A 21,953-nucleotide genomic window follows, 5' to 3' on the forward strand; every position below is an offset into this window, starting at 1 on the left:
GTTCACCTAGCCCTGGCCCCACCTCCTGGAGCAAAGAAGTCTCCCCATTGGACGCCTTAAATAGGTCTTTTTTTTTGCTGTCCTTGGGCATGTTGGAGAAATGGATACTTCTGTTAAAATTGTCCAGCTGTAAAAGCAGAGTGTTTTTTTCTTCCAAACGAAGTTAATATCAAACGAGTGAATACATAAGGCGGATGGCAGGGTATGGTCGGAACTGAACAGAATTGAACTTAAGGTTGGTACATCGGGGTGCTTTTAACAGCGGACCGAGTTGCTTCCGGGAGAGAATGGGCGGGCAGAGAATTCTGTGGGTTTGGCGGGTTTCTCTGTCTTCCTAAGTATTTGATCATCCCGCAGGCAAGAGAGCAGGACACGACGGGACTCAGAGAATCCGGCGGAACAGGCTGCTGGCACCACCCCGATGGCCAGGCCCATGGTGAGTGCCCCGGCCGCGGCAGGGTGCCCGGGCGCGGGCGGCTGAGGGGAGGGGTTCTGGGGCGGGCTGGCTGCTTGTCACGTGGTCAAGCGGCGAATCAGGGTCCAGCCCGCCAGGCGCCGGGGGCGGGGCCCGCTCTCTGCAGCCCCCACTATCCCCCCGACCGCCCACCTCCAGGGCCGTGCAGTCGCTTTTCCGATCCTGGAAAGGACCCTGAGATGGGAAATAGCGAGAGTCCGGAATGTTGGGGTCTGCTGCTTATGGCTTGTAATCTTTTCTCGATCTAAATAACTTTAAGTTGCCTGAGACAGAAACGAAACTAGTTCTTAATTCAGATAATAGGCTGGGCTGGTAAATGGCTGGGGAAGAAAGTACTTAATCTTCCTGAAGGAGAAAACCGCAACAGCATTTATTTGCTTCGGTTTTAAAATCCTTTACAAACGCCGGTGAATTTTTACATAATGTGAGGACGTTTCCTAGGTACCTAGCTTTTCAAACAAGTTCATTGAACTTATTCTATTTTTTTTCCCACTCAACTACTTTTGAATAACTTCTCGCTTGTTTCCTAATTTATTCAATGGCAATCCGCGCCCGCCCCCCGCCCCCCCCGCCTCTCTCTTTTTTTTTTTAAGGTTCAGACCGCATAATTTTTATTAAGGTAAATGTTTTGTAAAATACTGGGAGCCTAAAGTACCAGTTGCCAAGCAAAGATTATAAATTTATATTTAAAGTAAGAAAAAAAGTGAAATTGACTAATCAAGGATGAATATTTCCTAAAGATACATTCTTAAAAATAATGAAAATTGGAAACTTGAGCCCTAACGTTAAAAATGTCCAAATTTATGTGGAAAAATGTGGACTGTGTATGGAGCTACAAAGTGATTGAAATAAATCATCAGCTTTTGTTGGTGATTTTGTGTTTGTGAGGGGTTGGAGGGGTGGTAATGTACACTTAAATGAAATTTTTCTTGTAGGATTTTAAAATTTATGTAGATCAGGCATGCAAAGCTGCTGAGGAATTTGTCAATATTTACTATGAGACAATGGACAAGAGAAGACAGGTGAGTGTTATAGACTACTACTCTTTATTAAATACCAGTTCTTTCTTTCTTCTTTTTTTTTTTTCTGATCCAGCCATTCATCTGACTTGCATAAGTGATAGCTGTGTTCTTTAAAAGCACATTGCTTAAGGAAGGGTTGGTATGGCATTATGGAAGTGTGGACTCTGGAATCATACCCCAGCTTTGTGTTTGCCAAGCTCTGTGACCTTGGGCAAGTTGCTAACCTCTCTTAACCTCATTTTATTTTTAGGGTGGTAAATGGGAATTAACTTATCGTGGGACCCAATGTATATTTACTTAAATATGTTACATTTTGTTTCTTCCATTATATAACCAATATGGTTAAAATAGTATTCATGCTAGTGAAGGGGGTCTGCATTACAGGGACTGTTCCCTGATTTGCCCCTTTAAATTCATATACTAATTGATAATTTTCAATTAAAGCTCACAGCTATAGCTGGCACTCACAAACAGAATCTGCATGGCTTGGATACTTTTAGTCTTCAGCAGAGCAAGTTCTGACTTCATCAGCTTTTTTCATTGTGATTTATCCCTGAGCCACATCTTCTAAGTAACTATTTCAGTATGTGCTGGAGAGTCTTGCCTAGGTCTCTTATCGGAATAGAACTATGATTTAGAGAACTTTGTCTATGCTGTAGGTACAGAAGTTAGTATCTCTAAAAACTATTTTGTTAAGGCAGAAGATTAAAAAGTTCTTGATACTGAAGTTTGATGACAAGGGACAGGGGCAAGTGATGTAACAATGGACGCTTATTGTGCCTTGGTGCCTTCAAAGACAAAGTAGCCCCCCCCCCCAAAAGGAAACATAGTTCATTTCCAGAGTCCAGATGTGTGTTGGCCCTTTAAATTAATCAAAGTTAAATTTTAGAGCTAAGCAAATGTGTCCTGTGACACACTAAATTCCTGTGACTGACTCCTGGGACTAAAAAGTTAACTCTTGAATTCTGCCTTATTTGAGCTTTAACTTACTTGACTTATCAAAGACTCTGCTTTAGCAAGTACTCCTGATTCTTTTGAACTAAATATGCTATTTCCATAGTGGTAAAAGGAACGAATGCTTCCTAACACATACAACATGAAATGGTTCAAACATTAAATAACTCACATGTATATAAACACTAGGATTGAAGTGTACAGGTAGGGCCTGATTGACAAGTTTGTTAATTCACAGAATTAGAAAAGGGAGGGAGATTAAAACTGGTTCGGGGCTGCATGGGCTTGAAACCTGTGATCATTTAATTTATTTTTTAATACAGAGAGCAAAACTTAAAAAAAAGACTCTTCCAGTTTGATACACAGTTTTCTCAGTGTGGCTAAAGTGAAATATGAAAAAAAAAGTATTTAGCTAGCTGCCTAGTTTATTAAAAGCAGGGTAATGTCTATTTAAAGCCAACGTTATAAGGCACATACCTTGTTGACACAGTCTTCCCATGAGAGGGGGCAAGGGAAGGAGAGATGGAGGAAGAACAATAAAAATGTTTAGATACTACCAGTAATCTTTCAATCCATTTCTATAAAATACCCAGAAACAAAAAACTTTCCCTTTTTTTCTTTTTTCTTTCTTTTTAGGCACTAAGCAGGCTGTATCTGGACAAGGCCACTTTAGTGTGGAATGGAAATGTTGTAACAGGGCTGGAAGCCCTAACTAAGTTTTTTGACGTGTTGCCTTCTAGTGAGTTTCAGGTCAATATGCTAGATTGCCAGCCAGTTCATGGTAAGATCATGGTCTTTTAAGATACTTCCTTTGTTTTCCTTTAGTGAGCAGTGAACTTTAACACCAAAAGCAGCTAGCGACTTTCAGTGGTAGAAATAATTACTTTTTTGAGCAAATTAAATATGAAGAATTTAGCTGTCAAATCAGACTTTTGGTCTTCCTTTAGATGTATCTCTCTCCAGAGGACCACTAGTAGGTTTGGGTGGATTGAGTGATTATGGCTTAGTAAAAGTCATGTGACAAATTGAGCCTTAATATGATTTTTGTTAATGGAGAGGAACGACTATTTTCCCTAAATAAATTGTTGCCTTCTGTACCTTGAAATGTCTCCAGAGAAAAATTATACCTTATCTCTGATTAATGTGTTTTATTATCTTACAACCTATTAAAATTTCACAGAAATTCACTCTGTTATGTGAAAGGATGACTTTTGGCAAGACAGAATTTGATTCAAGGTAGTAGATTGATGCAGTTTATAAGATTCACCTCTAGGTGGGGTCCTAAGCATCTTAAGTAGTAGTTGAGTGTGATTTTTTTTATTCCTTTATGGTTCTTGAAAAGAAAGCTTAAGAAGCAAAATACGACAAAACTCTTTTAGAAACCCAATGAAATATTAATAGATACAGCAACCAAATGGTCCTATTCTAGATATAAGCTTTTTATTTTTAAACTTTAGAGCACCCAAAATCTTTCTGGACTGAAAATAATGTTAATATCTTTGAAATGATTATTGAGTTTTCTGGCTTTGGGTGCACATGCTCAAGATAATGTGCAAAGTAAAGAAAGTTTATGAAACTTTTTTTAGTGTTAAATTTTAGGCAGTGTAGTTTAAACCTGAAAATCTGCTTACTTAGAGAGAGAATCCAACCTCTTCTCTTTTTCTGTGTGGGTGAAGAGCAAGCTACTCAGGCCCAGGCTACAGTTCTTGTGGTGACCAGTGGAACTGTGAAGTTTGATGGAAACAGACAACACTACTTCAACCAGAACTTCCTGCTGACTGCTCAGTCTACTGCTGACAATATCGTGTGGAAGATTGCAAGCGACTGCTTCCGTTTTCAAGATTGGGAAAGTAGTTAAAGGGGGCAAAAGTCCATTCTCTTTTGGTCCATTAGTTCCAGCAGTAGAAACTTATAAGTAGTAGTTCATTGCATTGTGGAAACATTAAAAACTAGTATGTGCTGAAATTCAATTTCTTTAATATTTTTTATTCCTAGCGGCACCTTTTCTAGCAGCTGCCAGTTTAGATCATTGCCCTTAAGAGCTTTAATGTTAGTTTTCTACATGCCTTATATATGTTTCACTAATGACATTCTTACAGTAACATTAAACCCATGGTCTCTGTACTAATATACTCACTGTGAGCCCAGTGTATTGCAAAAATGAAATCCCTTTATAGTACTGTCTATGGGATATCAGCACAATGTAACTCTCTGGGAGGAAGTGGAGTGGTTTTTTTTTTTTGTTATTAGGCTAATTTTGTAGTACAACATGTACCTATTTTTGGTAAACACTGGTAATGCAGTTTAAATATGAGGCTTTTTCAAATCAGTTCAATGAACACATTACTAATTTAGGTTTACATAAGTATTCTGACATACTAGAATGGCATGTAGAGATGTTTAGTAGTCTTTTTATGTTAAGTAATGTAGGTGTTTTTTTTTTTATGTTGGCATGTTTTCTTAAGTGAATTAATCTACTAGAGAGGTGTAAAATGTTCTCGATTGATACCTGAGTGTTAGATACACTCAGTGGCTTAAAAGCAAAACTTCTTAAGAAAGCTTTTTCTTGGCAGCTCCAGGTCTATAACTTTAGATAGTGAATCGTAGTAGTACTAAGAGCTTTAATGGGAGAATGAGAAGTGAGAAGTGTAGAGATCCGAGGTTGGGCAAAAGCAAGGCGGGGTGGCCAAGTGGTACACTTTTGGTACTTGTTTCTACCTCCTAAAAATGTAGCCTAATTTTAGGATTTAAGTCATTAATAAGTATCCTAACCAAATGGTCATGAAGGCCACTTTTGTTCTAAGAATTATTTTTAAAGATTTTTCCAGTTCACCTCATACTTATCACTAGTATATGTCTCAGTTTGTTCAAGAACTTATGGGGGTAAAATGTCAGCAATAAGCCTGACCCTGCAACAGGGTCTGACAGGAAAGTTGGAAACAAAGCCATCACTCCCTCTTTGGGACCCTTAACTTCTAAGTCTTCCATGTGAACTTCAGGCCAAAAGTCTCCTATGTACTACCCACCCCCAAAGTGAGTGATTTGTTCTCTGTGTTTACACTGTCAACTGCATGGTCTTTTTACTACTTAAAGTTAAAATTATTTAATCTCATGATTTGTTCTTCCATATGGCATTGAGCAAATAGATCTGTTATAAAACATGTTCCTATTATGTGGCTAACACTTTGTCTTTTTAGAGAAAACAGAACAGCAGATCTTCATAAGCCCATAAACTTCAAAAGAACCAGTTGACTCATTTTATGTCTCAACATCTAAAGAGAAAGAAATCTAGCTTTGGTTTTTGGTTAAGCTTTAAATGTTTCTCCATTCTTGAATTTATTGTTTTCATGTTTTTACACTAGGTGTGCCAGCTTTGTTTCTATATTGCAACTCAAAGTTAATGCTTCTTGTCATTTAATTTGAAAATTGGTGATTCATTTACTCGTCGCAAACTACACATTGCATTTCTGATATATTAGCAAAATAGAATTAAGTAGAAGGGGATGGAAGTGAAATTTAGACCACACCTTCCTACCTTCTTGTAGTACTGACTAAACTTTACACATTATATTCTACTCAAAGTAAGTTTACTCTAATTTTGGATTGGCTTTTTAAAACCACAGCTTTAGCAGCAACAATCAGATTGCCCAAATATTGCCCTTTCCCTTAAGAGGAAGAGTTTCAAGTAAAAGCTGCGTATAACAAGCAATAACTGAAATGAGTGGTTGTGTACTGTTTATGAACTCAGTGTTTTAAGACTTGTATATTAACTGCTTTTTCCAAATTCTGTATAACTTTTAAATGGCTGGAACTACTCTTATATGGACTAGACTGTATTTTTGACATGGACATATTTTTATAACTTGAAAAAAATAAAATTTGCCTTGTTAGAGTTTTCTCAAGCCTGGTTTAAGGTCTCTTGATTTTTTTAAGGCTCCAGAACAGTTGGTTGTTGCTTTTTACAATATAGCGTTTTTAAAAAAATTTTAAGTTAGAATGTTGAAAACAATGGTTGACAACTTGGACTTTGTCTTTTCTCTAGTCTACCTCATTCTTCCTCTTTTCCTACCAAATATTCACATTCCTGAGATCACCTGTTTGAAGTAACGGTGACGTTTTTGGCAAAATGTTGGAAATTTCAACCTTGAAAAACTAGCCAAAATACTATATCCAGAAGGCAGTGAAACCAAAAGTTCATTTTCAGAAAAAAAAATGGTCCCATTAACTTTAATTCTACATTAAAAATATGTCAACAGACACTTGAGGAGTGAGAAGAGGCAACAGCCTTTAAAATCAGCTCCTGTATTTCATCTCTTCAGTGAGGCACGTATAAAAATGGTTAGGAATCTACTTCCGTGTAAATTTGTAGGCATTAGTGGAAGGAAAAGACTAAGCTTAAGAGGCTAATGACTCATGACAAACTCTGTCACCAAGTTATTTGCATTTCATGTGTAGCTCATAAGGCTGGAAGAGCTGCAGACCTTATTTAAGCATGTAAGTGCTTTGGTGAATTGGAATCAGCATTTTCCTAGTTTTTGGAAATTTCCTAGTAATGTATGTAGTGTGTCTAAAAAGATACTCCCAATGAGGTTAAAGGGTAAATGCAGTGTTTGGTCAAGGAGCAAGAAGTCAAATAAAGCCAAGAAGGTACCCTGAGTTCTTTTATTCTGGAACGTTGCTGGATTGACTTGCCCGAAATTACTAATGTAGGAAATTTGTTAGCAGGGGACTTCATTTGCTGATTTTTGTTATAATTTGATTTAATATAGGATAGAAAAGATAAGCATGGATGTGCTTTAACATAATCTTACATATTTAGGGGGAGATGGTAGGGCATATTTAGCTTTTTTATTTAACAGTTGTCTCTACAATAAAAATATTTCATCAAAACACTTGCTACCAAAAACAAAGCAAAACAAAAAAAAAACACTTGCTACCAAACTCTGCTGTATTAAATATTTGCCCTTCTTTGTCAAATGCATCTTTCTATACAAAAAATTGCTCGGTGACTATCAGTGGGCTCTATACATCAGTCTTGCTTCCTAGAGGAGCACTAAAAGGGAACTGTAGAATATTGTTGGAATGATGTGTCAGATGGAGGATCTTAGGATACAGACTACCTCTGGGGTTGAAGTATATATACCCTCTAGATCCGTGGTTTTCAAAGTTTTGCTCTAACCCACAGTAAGAAGCATAAAATGTCACAATCCAGTATATAAAACTCATGCTTACTACTTGCAATGTGTTTCTACCATTTTCTACTTCATTTTATTAATTTTTAAAAATGCTGTTCATAGCCTGCCGAATTGATTTTTACAACTTCCTAATAGATTGTACCAGCAGTTTGGAAAGCATGAAAATAGAGGAAGCATAATATTTTCACCACCACTTTCTAGTGGGTGGGGCGGGTAGGGTCAGCTTCTGAAAAGCAGTGTCGTGTCAGTGATGTCACCTTGGCTTAGAAAAGATCAAAAACTTCCTCTCAGGTATGTTGTATTTGTGGAGGACCATGAAGGGCAGCCCTGTTTTCCTCCCATTCCTTATCTTGTACCCAAAGTTCAAAGCTAAGAAAGCAACTGTTTAGGCTAGTCTTTAGGCAGAATCTGGGAATAGGACGTGTGGCAATGAAGTTGAAACAGGAAGGAGGCTGCCCTGTTTCAGATGTGGAAGCAGAGAACTGAGAAGGCATTCCAGCAGAACCATTTTTGAACATGGTTTCATACCACGTGCACTGTATTTTAGCCTATTTTAAGTGAATTTCATATGTTTTTTCTCTTTCCCTCCCTCCTTGGACACCCCAGACATCTGCATTCAACCCTCCCGGTTGGGAATCCCCTGGCGGTCCAGTGGTTAGGACTCCGAGCTTTCACTGCCGAGGGCGTGGGTTCAATCCCTGGTCGGGGAACTAAGCTTCAGCAAGCTGCACAGCGTGGCCAAAAAAAGAAAAAACAAAACTATGGTGGGCTCTAAGGTGTAAATCCTGGTCCCGGTCCCAAAGGAGACCTGTATTCTAAGGCTGTTGTGTCCCTGATGTTGCTTTGTGACCCTAGGTGAGTCACGCACTCTGGGCCTCTGTCTTCTGCTGTTGAATGGAGATTTGCCCAATCTGGCCCACCAGGAGGTTGTGAGGATCAAATAAGACAACAAATGGGAGAATATTTTGAAAAGTGCTAAGCACTATACAAATACAATGGTTCTTTTTTCTTTTTTCTTTTTTTTTTTTTTTGCTTGGCTATTGGCTTCTCCCTCTCCCCAAATTCTGTTTCTTTTAGGTTAAAATCAATTGATCCAGACTGCTGTCCACAACCAGACACTCATTTTAAATCTTGCCACTGCCTTTGCAGGACTTAACCAGCGCCACAAAAAGCCTAAGATTAGATTGATACAGATAGAGATGGCTTTAAAAAAAAAAAACAACTGTAAAAGGAGATTCAGGGCATTTTAAAAAAAAAAGATAGCAATTCACAGATGTATTTTTGAGAGGTCTTTCTGTAAAGGGAAAAAAAAATGGGCCTGAACATTATTGATTCCAGTTCTCTTACTCAAGGGCAAGATATCAGCAACAGGAGTCTGCAACATTTACCAAGTGCAGGTGCTGCAGTCCACCTTGGAGCCCCGAGCTGCCTGACGTGGCCAGCCTGCTCTTTTCCTCACCATTTTGTGTCAATTCTGAAAGTGCCTTTGGGAACGATTTCTCTAATAAGCTCATCTGTCCATCAGTGGCACCCAGGATTCCCAGTGGTCCAGGTCCAATCTCATTCACTGGCTCTGGATGTGGCTTGTGCAAAAGGCAAGCCTGGGAGAAGGGACCAGAAGAGAAATTAGCTGGGGGGAGGCGGAGGGGCAGTTGGATAATTTTGCCTTCCAAACAACTGAAAATAAAAGGGGAGGAAGTGGGAGAGAGAAACCAGAAAATTTAGCCTCCCTTGGATAGGAAATTTATAATCACTGCACGGCAGTTAAGGAAGCCCTTACATCATAGAATGAGAACTGCAGCTAAAATATACATATATACATATGTATGTGTGTGTGTGTGTGTGTGTGTGTATATATATATATATACACACACACACACACACACACACACACACACACACACACACATATATACTTACAAATCCCTGGGAGACCAGTGGCAAAACTACTAATGGGGGCCTCCTTCTTCCATGTGCCCCTTTCTCCCAACCTTCTGGGGCCCTACGTTGTTATGCTTCCCAAGATCCCCGCAGTTTCAAACTCTGGCCCTATCCTGCCATCCCCTCAAATCCCCCTTCCCATCCCATCCAAACTACTTGCCCTAAGAACCATTCTCTCAGTCTCCACCCTCCGCTTTCAAGTTAAGTTGGTTAACTTATAAACTCACCATGGAGATGTTTGGCTTTTGTCTCTTGGGGTTGTATTTTGTCTGGAAGCAGCTGGAACAATACCATAACTCAAAGGAATGGCTTACTAATCTTGACTCTTCAGACATATATTTTGTGTGTGAGGGATGGGAGAAGTTTGATTTGAAGATCAAAGGGACTTTTGGTGCCCCTCAAACTATACTTTGCAGAAGGCGAACTGATATATATCATTTATCATGGAATATAAATTAGCCCAGCATACAACCACCCAAATAGCCTACTGATTATATGTTTTTTTGACTCCTGTTCACTGTGATAAATGGTTTTCATTCCACTACTGCTCTCTCACCTAGTTGTCAGTGAGCTGAGAACACTCCCAAACCCCATTTCTGCCCCATGCTGCTTATGAGACCGCAGAGGCCCTTTGGCAGTAGCCAAAGAAAACTCTAGAAGGTAGTTTGGTGTGAGCTAATGGGTCTGGACTCTAGAGTCAAAGAGACCTGGAGGTGAATTACAGACTTGCCAATTGCTAGTTGTGTGATCCTTCAGCAAGTGTCTAATCCTCCACCAGAGCCTCCACTTCCTCATCTATAAAAGGGAGATAATAATACTTACATTGCAAGGTTATTGTGAGACCTGAATTAGATACAGCTGTACCGTGCCTGGTACACAGTAATAATATAGCTGACCATCATTAAGCACTTACATCTGTCCAGCTATGCTGAGCACCTCACATGCATTATTATCTCATTTGACCTCAAATTAGCCTTATGAGATAAGTATTATTGTCATGACCATTTCGCAAATGAGGAAATTGAAGCTTGGAGAGATAGTCACTTGTCCAAGGCCACTCATTGACAAAGACAGATTCACAACCAGGCCTTTATGATCTTAACCATCATGATATCAGAATTACAGGCACTTCACCAACGGTAGCGATTGCTATAATTGCTGTGTTGTACATTCTCAGAGCCAAGCCTGAGGGAGACTTAGCTGCCCATGCACTCGGTGTATATATGGCCCACTCATCATACATCTTGTCAACATCTTATTCCTTACCTCCCTGGATGGAAAGCTCCTAGAGCCAAAGGTAAACATGGAGAAGCATGTTCACTATATATATCTCAATTGAGGGTGAAGCTTGGGCTAATATCTGGAGGGGAAAATACAGCAGTACAAGATGGGACCCCCTTTCACCCCCACTCCTTGTAAGGTAAAGGAAACCAGTCCAGGTTGCAAACCCTGTCTTGGAAGTGTCACAAGGTGTTACCTCAAATTATCTAGGGTGATCTGTCTAGATAGGACCATGCTGGCTGTTTTCTTGGTGGTTAGAAAAGGTTAGAGGTTGTGGCAGCTAGGGACATGGCTCAATTCACCCTTCAAGAAAGAATTTCCCAGGATTTCCCTGGTGGCGCAGTGGTTTAGAACCCGCCTGCCAATGCAGGGGACGTGGGTTCGAGCCCTGGTCCGGGAAGATCCCACATACCGTGGAGCAACTAAGCCTGTGCGCCACAACTATTGAGCCTGCGCTCTAGAGCCCGTGAGCCACAACTACTGAGCCCGTGAGCCACAACTACTGACGCCCCCGCACCTAGAGCCAGTGCTCTGCAACAAGAGAAGCCACTGCAATGAGAAGCCCACGCCCCGCAATGAAGAGTAGCCCCCGCTTGCTGCTACTAGAGAAAGGCCACGCGCAGCAACAAAGACACAACGCGGCCAAAAATAAAATAATAATAATAATAAATAAATTTATTTTTTAAAAAAAGAAAGATTTGCCTTTCAGCTGTGAGGAAGACAGTTACCTGACAGACCCCAGCTGCAGTGCCTGCAGGATCTGCTGCAGTATTTGAGCTGAGGCCATGCTCTTCTGGGGCAGCCTCTAGCCAATGACCGAACACAGCGAGGACGCTCAAGCCTGGCCATTTCAACCCTTTGCAGAACTTCCCTAATGGACTATCTTTCCTCTGCAGCTCTCCCCTAGATTGGCCAAGACTTTCAGATCCACATCACAGGCCTGCCCAACTCTGCTTTTTTCCTTCTTTCCTCTCACGAGTGTCAGATACATATCAATGTCTGGAGACTTCCCTGCCCAACGCTGTTTCATCCCTCTATATCTTTCACAAGTGTTAACCCCCAATAAACCTCTTTTATTCCTAACACCCTCTCAGCACCTGCTTCTTAGAGAGCGCAAACTGACCCAGGGAGTTTTGTTGCCTGTCCTTTGCCGAATTGAAGCACTGATCAATCTTGAGGGTGAGTGTCTGGTGGCTTCTCAGGCAGATATTCCAGTAGCCTGCTTGACCGTTGCCATGGAAACTTCCACAGGCAAGGGGGAAAAAGAAGGAGAGGAGGACTCAGTGTAAAGCCCCACACCCAGCCTGTGGGAGAGGCTCCACAGCCACTTGGGCAGAAGGCTTGGGGTCCTGGCCAATCATATTTGGCCTTGTGAGGATTGGAGTTGAAGAGGAGATGGAGAGATACTTAGGCTTCCCAGGCCTAGAATGCAGAGGCAGGGAGATGGTGGATGGGGAGGGGAAGGCTGGGGATTGGGAGTGTATGGCCCAGATAGCATTGTTAGTATCTGTCTATCCATCTATTTATCTACCTATCCATTTATCTATTTATCTATCGAGAGAACATAAGGAATTGGCTTACACAATTATGGAGGCTGAGAAGCCCCAAGGTCTGCAGTAGGCAAGCTAGAGCCCCAGGAGAGCCAATGGTATAGTTCCAGTCCAAAGGCCAGAAGGTTCAAGACCCAAGAAGAGCCAACATTTCAGTTTGAGTTCAAATGCAGGAAAAGACAAATGTCCAGCTCAAACAGTCAGGCAGGAGGAGTTCCCTCTCACTCAACGTTTTTGTCTTATTCAGGCCTTCAACTGATTGGATGATGCCCACCTACATTAGGGAGGGCAATCTGGTCTACTAGTCTACCAGTTCAAATGTTAATCTCATCCAAAAGACCTTCACATACACACCCAGAATAATGTTTGATTAAATATAAGGGCACCACATGGCCTAGTAAAGTTGACATATAAAATCAACCATCACACCATCCTTTCTAAAAAAGCACTTCCCACATCACTCTCTATCACCCTTCACCACTTAATTTTGTTTCAGGACATTTTTCACCACTGATACATTATATATCTCAGTTTTTACTCTTTGACTCCACTCATTGGAATGTAAGTTCCAATAAGGCAAAGACTTTGTATATTTTGCTCGCTGCTGAATCCCCAGAAGCTATTACAGCACTTGGCATGTAGTAGCTTCTCACTAAACATTTGTTCAATAAATGAACAGTCAAGGTTAAGCATTAGTGAGTATGACAATTTATAGTGCTTGATCTGTGAACTGCCACTTCGTGTCCTTTGCCTGTTTTTCCACTGAAATTTTTTTCTTTTTCTTGTTGATTTTTATAGGAGTCCTTTAGAGAAAGTGGATATCAACCCTTTGTTACATGCGTGACAAATGTTTTCTCCTTTCTGTCACTTACCTTTTTACTTTGTTTATACCTTTGGCCATGTGGACGTTTTATGTTTTTTATCTGGTCAAACATGGTACTCTTTTCTTTTTTAACTTCTGATGTTCATAGTAAGCTTAATTTGGGGGTAGGGAAAACAGACAGTTTTCCCTACCCCCAAATTATAAATGTAGCCTCTCATATTTTCTTCAAGTGCTTACATAGCAATGTAATATACAATGTAAATTACATTGCAATATACAATGTAATAATAATAGATATCTGTTTTCCTTGGGCTTTTATGAAGTTTAGATTCATCTGATTTTTTTGAACCTTTTTCACTAGGTATATGCTGTAAGGTGGAGATCTATTTTTGTATTCCTATTTTAGGAGAATGCATGTAAGGATCAAAGACATAACTGGGCAGCAAGCACTGAGTTCATGATTCCCATAATGGATCTTCCTGCCAATCTGTGCCCTGGGGAGAAGTGAGCTATCTTCACCCACCACCACTTTTTTCTGAAGTTAGGTTAGAAGCCAAATGATTAGGAAGCAAAGGCACCAGTTTTCCTTCATTCTCCGACAATGCTGAAAAGCTTTGGAATACAACTCTGGACAGAGGAAAGGCAGACGTTTCATTAGCATAATATATGCTGTCCACTCCCAAGTACCTGTCTTTCCCTTACACCTGTCCTCTGAGCTCCAGTCTCATATATTGAATTGTCTGATTGGCATCCCTTCTTGGATGGATAATCTCCATATCTAACTTATCATGTTCAAAATTGAACTCACCATCTCCTTACAAACCTGCCCCTCCCCTGTGCATGGTACCACTGTTGACTTAGTTGCTCATTCAGAAACCTAGGAGTCCACCTTGACACCACTCTCACTTCCTACATTCAATCCACCATGAAGTCCCGTCAGTTTCCCTCTATAACAAGTGTCCCCAACCCCCGGGCCACAGACAGATACCGGTCAGTGGCCTGTTAGGAACTGGGCCACACAGCAGGAGGTAAGCGGTGGGTGAGTGAGTGAAGCTTCATCTGTATTTACGGCCACTCCCCATCGCTCCCATTACCACCTAAGCTCCACCTCCTGTCAGATCAGTGGCGGCATTAGATTCTCATAGGAGCTCAAACCCTACTGTGAACTGCACATGCGAGGGATCTAGGTTGCACACTCCTTATGAGAATCTAATGCCTGATGATCTGCGGTGCAGCTGAGGCGGTGATGCTAGCACTGGGGACCGGCTGCAAATACAGATTATCATTATCAGAGAGGTTTGACTGCACAGAGACTATAATAAATCAATTGTTTGCAGATTCATATCAAAACCCTATCAGTGAGTGGCAAGTGACAATTAAGCTGCATCTTACAGAGTAGACTGGACATAAGCAACACACTTCAGGTCTCACTGGCTCGTATCACCTCCAGATGGGACCATCTAGTTGCAGGAAAACAAGTTCAGGACTCCCACTGATTCTGCATTATGGTGAGTAGTATAATTATTTCATTATATATTACAATGTAATAATAATAGAAATAAAGTGCACGATAGATGTAATGTGCTTGAATAATTCCAAAACCATCCCCCGCCTCCGGTCTGTGGAAAAATTGTCTTCCACAAAACCGGTCCCTGGAACCAAAAAGGCTGGGGACCACTGCTCTATAGAATGTATCTCAAAAACATATGTAGCTGATCCTCACTATTCACAGATTTCATATTTGTGGATTTGCCTACTTGCTAAAATGCATTTGTAACCCCCAACTTAATACTAGCATAGAACAGGGTCTTCCCTGGTGGTCCAGTAGTAAAGAATCTGCCTTCCAACGCAGGGGGCGCAGGTTCGATCCCTGGTCAGGGGGCTAAGATCCCACATGCCGCAGGGCAACTAAACCCGCTCGCCACAACTACTGAGCTCGTGTGCCTCAACGAGAGAGCCCATGTGCCACAAACTACAGAACCCATGCACCACAACTAGAGAGAGAAAACCCGCATGCCACAACTAGAGAGAAGCCTGCGCACCACAACGAAGAGCATGTGCCACAAGGAAAGATCCTACACGCCTCAACTGAGATCTGACGCAGCCAAAAAAATAAATAACTAAAATAAATAAAATATTTTTAAAAATACTAGCATAGAATGGTGAAAATGTAATTCAATCAATGTGTACATTCTCAGCTGAGGTCAAACAAGGCAATGCTCTGCCTTCCTTTATTTAGTTCTTATTCTGTAGACAAATGTCCTTTTCATGGTCTATTTTAGTGCCACATTTTCACATTTTTGTGCTTTTTGCTGATAATTCCTGTTTGAACTGGCCCCCAAGTGTAGTGCTGAAGTGCTTTCTAGTGTTGCTAAGTGCAAGAAGGCTGTGATGTGCCTTTCGGAGAAAATAGTGTTATGTAAGCTTTGTTCTGCCATGAGCTATAACTCATGTGCTGTTGGCCATGAGTTCAATGTGAATGAACCAATAATATAATATATGTTAAACAAGGTCTCTTTAAACAAAACACACACAAAGTTATGTATTCAACAGTTGACAAAAATGTTATGACCAAAGGCTTGCCGGAACCTAACCCTGCATTTCCTTTAGGAGCAGGAGTTCAATCTTTATTAATGCAGTGTTCATAGCAACTTTATAGAACATAACTATTATGAATAATGGGAATCAACTGTACTTTACTCAGTTTCCACAGCCTTCACCCTAGACCAAGCCACCCTGCCACCATCTCTTGCCTGACCTGTTTCAGTATCTTCTAGAGTGGTATTCTTGCTTCTACTCTTGCCTCACTAGAGCCCATTCTACACACAGCAGCCAGAGTGATCTTCTGGAACAGAAAATCAGATTATATTACTTCCCCCACAAAACCACTGGTGGAGGGGTGACTTCCTGTTGCACTTATAATAAAATCCAAATTCTTTGCCATGGCCTGCAAGGCCCTGCAAGATCTGGCTCCTACCTGTCTTTCCGTAATTATCCTCCTACCACTCTCCCTTTTACTCTGCTACAGCTGCTGGCCTTATTGCCCTTCCTTGAATATGCCAAGCTCATTCCTTCCTCAGGGCCTTTGCATCTTCTCCACCCTCTTCCTATACCCTTCAGCCCGCAATCTGAAAGGGTTGACTTCTCAAAGTTCAGAGCTTAGCTAAAATTGGCATCTCCTCAGAGAGGACTTCGCTGACCACTCCGGCTAAAGTATGCCCCCTCAGTATTCACGATCATACCACCCTGTTTCTTTCTTGACAAGAAATATTACACTTTGTGGTTACATATGTGTTTCCTCATGTAACTCTACTGTTGCACTCCATAACAACACTCCTGCCAGAGTGCTCAATTCATGACTGTGAAGATTGTGCTCTTTCTCAGAGGCTTGAATACCCTCAGATCCCAGAGGATGATGAGATACTTTACTTCGGTGCTTTCATTAAGCTGCCTTCTGGCCAGCACCATGTTCACAGCACATGGCCCCTAGAAGTCCCTCTTTTTTATTTCCCACTTGTCTTCATTTTGTACCCCCCTTCCCTCTCATTTCATCCTGAAGTTGTCTCTTGTGTTTAGGGTGGTCAGTTCCATTTATACCTCCCTCTTTAAGCTCTGTAGAAGGATAAATTTTTTTGAGATAGGAACTTATATTTTTCTTTTCTCCCTGTTTTCCTTATTCCCCCCACTGTCTGGTTCTCTTCATTTAAGCAAGTAATTGGCCCTGTTCTCCTTGACTCAGAGGAGGGATGTGTCAGAGTGCTTTTTCTGGCTCCCGGTGTTATGTTGGACTGCCAGGGCCATCGCAATCTGCAGCTTAGAACCTACCTTTCAAGGTAGCTGCCTACACGTGAGGCCCTCATCTCACATCTAGCTCCTTCTGAAACAAAGCAATTTGGGCTTCCCCCTGAATGGAAAGAAATAGTGAGTGAAGCTGGTGTCATCTCTCTTGCTAGTATGAGGAGTAGGGATTCCACCAGTGTGTTGCCTAGGATCCTCTGGATCCCTCCTGAATGGGCTCCTTGGTGAGCAACATTTTCCACCGATTGCATCCAGTCTACTTGTCAACTTTTTCTTGGATATTCTTGATCATTTTGGTTCAAACAGCAACCCCTTAATTAGTTCTAGCATTTCTCCATCCCCCAAAACACTTCCCTCGGCACTCCGGGGCTTTCTTTCTTAGGCTATAGTATCTACTTCCATTGTCCATCTAAGGGACAGTATAGTACCCTACAAATGGACCATCCATTAGTGATAGTTCTTCTCATTCCCACAAGAAGAACTCTTACGTCTGAGGAGTAAACACATATCTTCCCCACCAGCAAGGCTCCTTCTTTTCCTCCCACCTACTGACTATTGCTCTAACACTACCCACTGATCTCTGTGCCAATCCTCCATCCCCATCCAATGGAACAATGATCAGTTTAGGATTAATTCATGGCTGACACTGTTATCATAGTCTTTCCAAGATAGTATCTGTGTGTAATATAAAGGGCATATTAGAATCCAAAAAAGTCTAAAATAGTCATTAACTAGTTGATCCACTGGCATCATACATGCTTGCTTGCAGTCTGCCCACAACCTGAAACCTTTACGCCTCTGCAAATCAGTTGTACACAGACCCCAGTGTAACGTGGCAGAAACTGATAGTTGATCCCCAATATATACTCTTCACTTCTTTAAATAACAGAAACCTCAAGTTTTAGCTAGGTACTTGGCTTCCCAGCTGAAAACTACATTTCCCAACTTCCCTTGCAGCTACGTTGAGGTCATGTGACTGGAGTAAAAGCAGAGGTGATACTGTAAGCTTCTGAGAAATACCTTTAAAGGGAAGGAACATATGGATATGATGGTAAGAGCTGGAGAAGCCATCTTAGATTATGAGATGGAAGCTGGGTATTATTAGAACATTTTACCTCCATTTCCCATTCCTCTGACTTTGTTATTGTCATCATGTACTTAAATTATTTCTACATATTATTTTGAATTCTATAAGATATTATTTTTATTGTTTGATAAGTTGCTGTTTATTTAGATTTATCCTTTCCATGGCTATTCCTTCCTTCCTTCATTCCTATGGTTTCATTTGGGATCATTTTGCTTCTACCAAAGAATGGCTTTTATTTCTTTTAGTGTGGCTCTGCTTGCAACAAGTTCTCTCGGGTTTTGTTTGTTTGGAAAAGTCTTCATTTTGCCTTCATTTTCGAATATATTTTTACCATGTATAGAAGTCAAGATTTGCAGTTATTTTCTTTCAATACTACAGCCAGCACTTTGTCTTCTGGCTTTCATTATTTCTGTTGAGAAGTCAGTTAATGATTTATTGCTCCTTTGAACATGATGTCTTTTTTTCCCCCCACTGGCTGGTTTTAAGATTTTCTCTTTAGTTTAGTTTTCAGAAATTTGAATATGATGTATCTAAGTGTGGCTTTCTATGTATACTTGGTGTTTGTAGTGCTCTTGAGTCTGTGGTTTTATATCTTTAAACAGTTTTGAAAAATTCTCAATCATTATCTCTTCAGATATTGCTTTTGCATCAGTTCCTCTCCCCCCACCCCGTCCTGGGACTTCAACTACACATGTGTTACACTTCTTCACCATGTTCTATATTTTTCAATCCTTTTTTTTCTGCTTTCCAAATTTCAGCCTGAGTACTTCAACTGATCTGATCCTCAAGTTCATTCATCTCCTCTGTGTCCAATCTGCTATTAACCCATCAATTGATTCCTTGTTTTTATATATTGTATTTTTTAGTTCTAGAATAGCCAGGTGATTCTTCTTTGTGGATCCTAGTTCTCTGGTGATGCTCTCCACATTGTCACCTGTCTTCTTAGACATAGTAATCACACTTATTTCAAAGTCCATGTCAGACAACTCCCATGTCTGGGTCACTGGGTCTGTTTCTATTGTCTTTTTTTTCCTTTTGGTCCTGTTTCTCAGTATACCTGCTGATTTCTTATTCAAATCCTGGAAATTGTATATGAAAAGTTGTATACATAATTATACTATCTTTCTCTAGAGAGGGTCACCCTCTCCTCTAATAGTCACTGTGAGAGGACAAAACTCACGTTAACTCAATCAGGGACTAGGCTGACTTGAGGCTGAGTCTCAGTGTTTGCAAGGCTCAGTCTTCCCCTGGTTCCCTCTCATTTGTATGGTGTAGCCCTTTAGTAACTAAGAGCTTGAAGGGTCTACTATGGCTCTCCCTCCTTGGCAAGTACTGAACTTAAATGGTTTCCACTTCAGTATAATGGAACTTCTGAAAACTCCAGTCTACATTTCAGTGGCTTTCTACTTAATTCCTTAGCTTCTTGGCCTCTGCAGCTCAGGAATTTGGCAAATATCTTGAGTCAGAAAAGCACTGAGTGGGGCTTCCCCGGTGGCGCAGTGGTTGAGAGTCCGCCTGCCGATGCAGGGGACACGGGTTCGTGCCCCGGTCCGGGAAGATCCCACATGCCGCGGAGCGGCTGGGTCCGTGAACCATGGCCGCTGAGCCTACGCGTCTGGAGCCTGTGCTCCGCAACGGGAGAGGCCACAACAGTGAGAGGCCCGCGTACCAAAAAAAAAAAAAAAAAAAAAAAAAAAAGCACTGAGTGACAGGCTAAGGTGTGCTTCACCTCAGTCTGGGATATTGGTCCCTTGGCAGCTCCAAATCAATTTTTATCTCCTCAGCTCCATGAGGTTTCTGAAATCTCCGCTGCTTTTTTCTGCTTTTTGACAGAGAACAAGGTCCAGATTCTAAATTTCTTGCCCGCACTGAGTCAACAAACTCCCTAAGAGTTAAAGCAGTGGCTTACCTCCCTGTGGTCTCCTTCTCTCCAAGATCTCAGATTCTCAAGTTCTGCCTTTCTGGCAGCTCTTTATGTCTTCAAATAGATGGCTTTTCCAAGTTCTTCGCATGTGTTGTTCTGCAACAAAATGTTCCATCATAGCTGGAGGCTGAGATCCTTAATTAATACATACAGATATAAAGCATTAATAAAAAGTTCTCTAATATGTTTCTGATGTATGACGGTCAGCATCCTAGAACGTTCCCTAAAATATCAAATGATCTGGGATGTTGTCCAGGGCTACTCTCTTTGCACACATCGCATATCTCACTTATGACAAACTAATTTTTCCCCTAAGTGCTTTGCTTCCCTTTCAACCTCTTTTCAGTCCTTAACACAATAGAGGAATCTCCACATTTATAATTCTCTCAGCTTTGTTCCTGGGCTCCTTTCTCCACGTAGCCTTTGATGAGATTTGTCAGAGACTTTCCTCTGGTATGTCCTGCTTTCTATGTGACGGTTGCCTTAGCACCCTTGGCAGGAGTGAAGAGACTAGAAGATACTGCCCCTGGTCAGTTGCTAAACCATACCTAGTCCATACCTGAAAGAGACGAGAGTTGGTTCCAATGAACTCGTGTATTAAAATCAGACCTGCTGGGTCTGAATACATCAGTACCCACCACTTCACTGATGCCCCACCTCCCCGTGTCCCATACTCCCTATCTTTGCCTTCTCCCCTGATCTTCAGGAACTCCAGGCTCCACACAATTTATGCTAGGTATGGGAAGCTCTGCACCCAGACTACAAGACCTAACCCTGTCTGGTCTTCTAAGTGACCATGAGCCAGATACTCTTCATAAAACAACCAAAATATAATAGCTATTTGAGACTCACTCTATAATAGTTCACCTTGGCATAAACTTTCCACCATTTCACTGCATCAGTAGTTCTCAACCCTGGCTGCACATTGGTATCATCCATAGAGCTTTTAAAATATGTCAGTGGCAGGCCCCCTCTCGAAGATTCTGATTTAATTGGTCTGGAGGAAGCATCTTCACCTGTAGTCCCATTAGCCTTATGGAGAAAGACTGAAGTTGCAAGGTGAGAAATCTGGTGGGAAGAAGTTGGACTGCACCTGAATAATTGAGCCGATCATTTCTTGGAACCCAGCTAGCTCCAGCCTGAGAGCCCCAAGCCTATTTATTCCCAGACCACTCTAAACATTCATTAATATTTTTCCAGCTTTAGGGAAGCATTCCCTCTCCTGCTACATGCAATTTGCTAGCATATACTTCTCCTTACTTCTTTGCCGGGGGCGGGGGGGTGGGCAGTGCACAGGGGAGATGGCAAAATGATGAGCTTCCAGGCATTACCTCCTGGCTTTCCAAATCTCACGAAGATTTTTCTGAATCTAATTCTTTTTCTAATTTTTTAATTTTATATTGGAGCATAGTTGATTCACACTGTTACGTTAGTTTCAGGTGGACAGCAAAGTGATTTAGTTATATTCATATACTGTATCTATTCTTTTTCAGATTCTTTTCCCATATAGGTTATTACAGTGTTGAGTAGAGTTCCCTGTGCTATACTGTAGGTCCTTGTTAATTATCTATTTTACATATAGTAATGTGTATATGTTAATCCCAAACTCCTAATTTATCCCTCCCCCACCCCACCTTTCCCCCTTATCAACCACAAGCCCACCCTCTAAGTCTGTGAGTCTGTTTCTGTTCTGTAAACAAGTTCACCTGCATCATTTTTTTAGTGAATCTATTTCTCTTCCATGCAGCTGCCAACACCTTAAAGTGCCACTCTACCATTAGTCCTGCCTGGCCTACTAGGAATGGGTGCAGCGCTCAAAGTTCTCGCGATCCTACCTTTTTTTTCTCTCAAAATTTTCAGCGTTTCCCCTTCCCACACTCCACATCCCTCTCTACCTTCCCAA

At 41.2% G+C, this 21,953-nt stretch overlaps 1 protein-coding gene across 3 annotated transcripts; it reads left to right on the top strand.

The window, feature by feature from the left end:
- The first annotated feature begins 277 nt into the window (after positions 1-277).
- On the top strand, positions 278-6,353 carry NXT2 (nuclear transport factor 2 like export factor 2). Of its 3 annotated transcripts, none has more exons than XM_029239986.1 (4): positions 278-436; positions 1,411-1,497; positions 3,088-3,232; positions 4,128-6,353. In XM_029239986.1, exons 1-4 carry the CDS (start codon positions 422-424, stop codon positions 4,307-4,309), a joined length of 429 nt encoding a protein of 142 aa, XP_029095819.1. In that variant the 5' UTR covers positions 278-421; the 3' UTR covers positions 4,310-6,353. The 3 variants fall into 3 exon arrangements, with proteins under 3 accessions (XP_029095819.1, XP_029095820.1, XP_029095821.1); XM_029239987.1 differs by lacking the exon at positions 278-436 and adding an exon at positions 609-916; XM_029239988.1 differs by lacking the exon at positions 278-436 and adding an exon at positions 614-703.
- Positions 6,354-21,953: the final 15,600 nt, after the last annotated feature.

This window comes from Monodon monoceros, unplaced genomic scaffold, assembly GCF_005190385.1.
Source record: "Monodon monoceros isolate NGI ecotype Baffin Bay Population unplaced genomic scaffold, NGI_Narwhal_1 Super_Scaffold_22, whole genome shotgun sequence".
Taxonomy (NCBI): domain Eukaryota; kingdom Metazoa; phylum Chordata; class Mammalia; order Artiodactyla; family Monodontidae; genus Monodon; species Monodon monoceros.